The sequence below is a fragment of the Apteryx rowi genome, unplaced genomic scaffold (assembly GCF_003343035.1).
Source record: "Apteryx rowi isolate R43461 unplaced genomic scaffold, aptRow1 scaffold_653, whole genome shotgun sequence".
In the NCBI taxonomy this organism is placed as follows: Eukaryota; Metazoa; Chordata; class Aves; order Apterygiformes; family Apterygidae; genus Apteryx; species Apteryx rowi.
The window spans coordinates 475,798-480,897 of NW_020450931.1; the positions used below are offsets into that span (position 1 = coordinate 475,798).

The 5,100-nt window shown below is 69.0% G+C and overlaps 1 protein-coding gene across 1 annotated transcript in view; it reads left to right on the top strand.

Moving 5' to 3' along the window:
- The window catches only part of MTSS1L (MTSS1L, I-BAR domain containing), a 12,251-nt gene that overhangs the window by 1,552 nt on the left and 5,599 nt on the right, over positions 1–5,100 (top strand). Inside the window, exons 4-10 of the mRNA XM_026084896.1 lie at positions 2,911–2,995; positions 3,140–3,231; positions 3,339–3,413; positions 3,584–3,592; positions 3,874–4,031; positions 4,277–4,384; positions 4,471–4,568. Coding sequence (XP_025940681.1) covers positions 2,911–2,995; positions 3,140–3,231; positions 3,339–3,413; positions 3,584–3,592; positions 3,874–4,031; positions 4,277–4,384; positions 4,471–4,568 — 625 coding nt within the window. The remainder of the gene's footprint in view (positions 1–2,910; positions 2,996–3,139; positions 3,232–3,338; positions 3,414–3,583; positions 3,593–3,873; positions 4,032–4,276; positions 4,385–4,470; positions 4,569–5,100) is intronic.

Sequence of the window (5,100 nt, forward strand, 5' to 3'; positions counted from 1 at the left end):
CCGCTTCCCACCGCTCGGCTTCTGCCAAGCAGATGGTCGCGGCCTGTTTTGCAGACTCGCGGCATGCAGGCCATCTGGAGCCGCGCGGGGAGGAGGAGGAGGAGGAGGAGGAGGAGGAGGAGGAGGAGGCAGCTTGAGCAGGGATCAGATTTGTCTCCAAACACACTAGCCCACCGCACCGCGAGGATTAAGGCTCCCCCAGCTCCCCCTTTGCTGCCCGGGGCGCCTGGCCGGGTGCCGCGGCTGCCAGCCCSTCCTTCACCCCGCACCCTCCGGACCAGGCAGCGGGCAACCTCTGGCGCCCAAAGCGAGGGCTGGGAGGGGATACGCAGCCGGGGAGCAGCCCGGGGCGATGCCCGGCCGGTCGCGGAGCAGAGACATGCCCCTGCCAGGCTGCTCGGGCACAGGGAGCTTTGCAGCCCGGGGCCCATCCGGCTGGGAAGGACGGAGGCGCAGAGCTTTTTTTTCCCCGCCTGGCACAGCTCTAGAGCCGGGCGGAGGATGCAACATTTCGCTCAGCCGGTTGCCTTGGCAATTAGCCGGAAAGCCAGAAACAGCATCCCCRTCCCACCTTGCACCCGGCGACACCGAGCCTCCGGGAGCGGTGCGGGCTGGAGAGGGGCCTTGAGGGTGCGGGTGGGCCGCGCGGGTGCTGGGACGTGGGCCAGGGGGTGCCAGGGGTCAGGCACCAGGGTCTGCCCTTTCCAGAGGTTTCCCCCRAGCAGGGGGGCTCGGCAGAGGCCTTTTGCAGGGAAAACGCTCCCTCGCAGGCTGATCCAGCCCCAGCTGAGCCTTGGCCGCGGACGCCCTCCGCGTTTGCAAGCGGGAGTCTCCCAATCCCCACCAGGCAGCCGAGCGTTGCTCCGCCGACCCCGCGACCGGAGGCTCTCAGTCTTCCTTCGGTGTTTGTGGGAGCCTGGCTTCAGGCTCCCGGGGAGATGTGCGAATCCGGCAGCCCGAAGGGAAGCCGAACGGCRGCGGCAGCGGGACGGGTCTCCCGCAGGAGCCTTAACGCTCTGAAGGCAGCTCAGGACACGAGACAACGCCGCGTTACTCCAATTCCCAGCTGCTTAAGGGGCCTCCCGGCTTCTCCCCTACCCCGCCAGGCCCGGAGTCCTCCCGGCTTTGCCTCCTCGGACACCTCCGCATCTCGAAGCGCGTGGCCCCGGCTCCCGGGGCAGGAAGGTGCCCGGCTCCCCGGCCGCCCCCCCGCAGCCGGCCAGGCTCCGCGGCGCTGCCTCTGCGGCACCGTGTCGCGCAGGCGGATGCTTTTCCCCGCGCTGGAAAGGAAGCAGGGAGAGCAGCGGGAGACGGAAAACTTGCCGGAGCTGGCTGCGGGCACGAGCTTTCGCCAGGACAGCCTGGACTCGTTTCCAGAGCCGTAGCGCCGGGTCTCCCCCCCCTCCRGAGCCGCGGGAGCCCCCGGTCGCACGGTGCTCCCAGCGCGCCGGGAGGAGACACCAAGGGAGCYTCGTGCAGGGCGCTGATTTATCCCTGCAGGCCGCAGCCCACCCCTGCYGCCAAGTAAAACCAGGCTGCGACGTCTCGGTGCCACCCTGCAGCTCTGGATCGCAATCCCACCCGGATAAAGAGGCGGAGGGGGGTTATCCGCTGGGATTAGYGTGATAACGGCTTGGCAAGCCGCAGCCCACCCAGCCCCGGCTTGCAGTCCCGACCCTCGCTCCCCGCCATCTTTCCGCTCCGGAGTGTTTTCCGACATGTGCTCCATAGCYGCTTGACCGCCTCCATGTGTGAGCACATGGGGAAATCAGATTAGGAGCAGGAGGATCCGGAATAAGAGCATTAGGAGCCGGATTAAGAGAATTCCCCAAGCAAGGGAGCAGGGAGGGCCGTGGCCCCAGGAGGGAAGGGCCGAGGTGCCCGGCGCAGCCCCTCCGCCGCGGGGTGCTGGCGGGTTCGGAAGCAGGTCCGGGGCAGCGGGTCGGCTCGCCGGGCTGGGAGCCAGGAGGTGCAATGGCGAGCAGGGATGGGATCCCGTGCCCATTGCGGCTGCGTTACCTTCCTTTGGTGCTCCGGGAAATCCCATCCGCAGCCCCGGGGGTCGCGGGATGGGTGGGGGGGGGATGTCTCTCAAAACATTTTGGGGAGAGAAGGGCAGAATATCGCTCCCTCGCCTGCACCGCGGGAGTCTGTGGTTGCCGCCTTGCTTCCTTCGCCGGGATGTGCCGGCCTCCGCGYGCAGCTGAGCCTCGGCAGCACTGCCACTGTGTGGCCATCCTTAGGCTTCAGAGTTAGCAGCTGTTYCGCTGGAAAGGGGCGCTCCCGCTTTGGATTGCTGGGAAACGTCCCCGCAGCAGTCGTGCGCGCCAGTGGGATGTTTTGCCCCAGGGGAGCGCTGACTCCCTGTTTTATAAGCTCGGGATTGAGGCTGTGGGGGAAGGACTGAACCCGGCTGCCCGGCACCGAGCCGGGGAGGGAACTGGCGCTTGGCTGCTGCCCTGGTGAATTTTTTCCCTTGCGCGCGACTTGGCGACCAGACGCTTTATCCGTATCCCACCGCTCGCTTCTCCTGGACATTCCCAGCCATCTGAGCACCCTCTTCCTGCCCGGGACACCAAGGCACGGCGGGTTGGCCTGGGTGGCGTTGGCGAGCTCGGGTGCCCTGGCTGGACCGCTGCTCCCCATCGCGGCCGCCGAGCCGCCACCGCGTATGGGGGTAGCTGGGCATTGCGGCAACGAGGTGGCTAGTCCTCAGCGCCCCGAGGAGCGGGTTTGYGGAGCCGGCCCGGCACGCCGCCTGCGCCGTCGCCCCGGCTAGCAGGGCGCCGCGGGGATTCGGCTTTGCAGAGCTTGACAGCGGGTTTTGTCGCTTTCTTTATTATCGAGGGGGTATCGATTCGTTTCCTTGGTGGATTTATCATGGGTGGGGGGGGTCCCTTTCCCTGCCAGGGGCCACGAGGGACATCGGCTCGGCGCTCACCCGCATGTGCATGAGGCACCGCAGCATCGAGGCCAAGCTCAGGCAGTTCACCAAGTAAGTCGGGCCGGGCACCAGGGACACGAGTTGGCCGGCCTCAGCTCTCGCTCCCCGAAGGAGGAGACGCCAAGGGGCCGGCTGCGGACGCGGCGGCTCGAGCCGCTCTCCCACACGTGCTCGCTTTCTCTCTCCCCGCTCCAGCGCCCTCATGGAGAGCCTCATAAACCCTTTGCAGGACAGGATTGAGGACTGGAAGAAAACCGCCAACCAGCTGGACAAGGACCACGCTAAAGGTAGCGGCGGCCGGGGCCGGCGCCGGCGCAGGGGAGGGCGCGCGGAGGCGGCGGGGGGCCGGGGCCGGGCGCTGCGCCCGCCTCTCACCGCCCTCGTGTGCCCCCAGAGTACAAGCGCGCCCGCCACGAGATCAAGAAGAAGTCCTCCGACACCCTCAAGCTCCAGAAAAAGGCCCGCAAAGGTGAGGCGGCGACGGCGGGAAGAGGCGGCGGAGGCGGGCGGGCGGGCGCTGCGCCCGCGGGAAGGGCGCCGGCACGGCCGCTGCGCCGGAGGAGACGGCGCCGGGCTGTCTTTCACACGTTCTTTCTCTCTCTGTCTCCTTCTCTCTCTTCTTCCTCATCCTTCCTGTAGAGCTCCTGGGTAAGTGGATCGCTGGCTCCCTCCCCGGCTTCGCCCCGGGGCCAGGCAGCGGCGGGCGCCCGGCCGTGCCGCTCCCGCCCGGCCCTCCTCGGCCGCGCGAAGCCTCCGCCGGCCCCTCCGGCACGCGCGCGGTGTGCCGATCGCCGGCGGTTCCTCGCTCCGCTCTGCTCGCCGCCGCGGCGGGCCCAAGCCCCTCGCGCGCCGCCGCCGGCACCCGCGGAGGGCTCGGCGCCCTCGGGGCCTCCCGGCGCTGACGCCGCCGCGCCTCTCTCCGCTCGCAGGCAAGGGCGACCTGCAGCCGCAGCTGGACACGGCGCTGCAGGACGTCAACGACATGTACCTGCTGCTGGAGGAGACGGAGAAGCAGGCGGTGCGCAAGGCCCTCATCGAGGAGCGCGGCCGCTTCTGCACCTTCATCACCTTCCTGCAGCCCGTGGTGGTAAGTGCCGGCGCCCCAGCTCGCCCCCGCGCCCGTCCGCCTCGGCTGAGCGCCGGCGGGTGCAGGGGAGCCCCCGAAACGCACCCAAACGCGTGGAGATCCCACCCGTGCCCTTGGAGCGGGGGGCACCACCGGGGTGCCCTACCGGCCGCGGGGCGCCCGGGCCGAGGGTTTTCCGGGGCGAGCGGAGCCCGAAGGCGTTTGCCGCCCACGGGCCGGGCGCTGATGCCTGCTGCCGCCTCCAGAACGGGGAGATCACCATGCTGGGAGAGATCACCCACCTGCAAGGCATCATCGACGACCTGGTGGTGCTGACGGCCGAGCCCCACAAGCTGCCCCCCGCCAGCGAGCAGGTGAGCCGCGGCGGCGCCGCCGGCCCCCCGAGCAGGGGAGGGCACGGCCTTCTTGCCCGCCTCCAACCTGGACCTTCCTGCTGCAGGTGATCAAGGACCTGAAGGGCTCCGACTACAGCTGGTCCTACCAGACGCCCCCATCCTCTCCCAGCAGCTCCAGCTCCCGCAAGTCGAGCATGTGCAGGTGCGTTGGGGCGCGCGCGTGCCCGGGGCCGCCGGAGCGGACCTGGCCGTCCCCTGGCGCGTGGCGGGCTGCTCGCGCGTGAGGGGCCGGGGCGCGGGACAGGGACAGGGATAGGGATGCGGACACAGCAGCATGTCCCCCCAGGCGGTGGCCAGGCCACCAAGGCTGGGTTCATGCTCCTTTAGCAAATCACTTCCCCCAGCCCCCCAGGCCTTCGTTAAGCCTGGCCGGCTAATGATGCTCGTGACCCTTGGAGACACTTAGATGATGGTCCTCAGCCTCCGAGCGTCCAAGTGCAAGGCTGGTTCCCAGTAATACAGAGGAACTGGTCCCAGCTCGGGCGGAAGGGGGGGGGCCGGTGCATCCCTAGGGCCTGAGCGGCGTCAAAGTCAGCCCTGCAGCTCCCTTCCCGTGCGAGGCAGATGAGGGTCAGGAGACGGGGCACTTCACGGGGGTAAAAAAGGCAGTGCCAACCCCTCTGGAGCATCTTTGCTTCCCTCCCGCCGGGACCATGCTGCACCCCGCTGCGCAT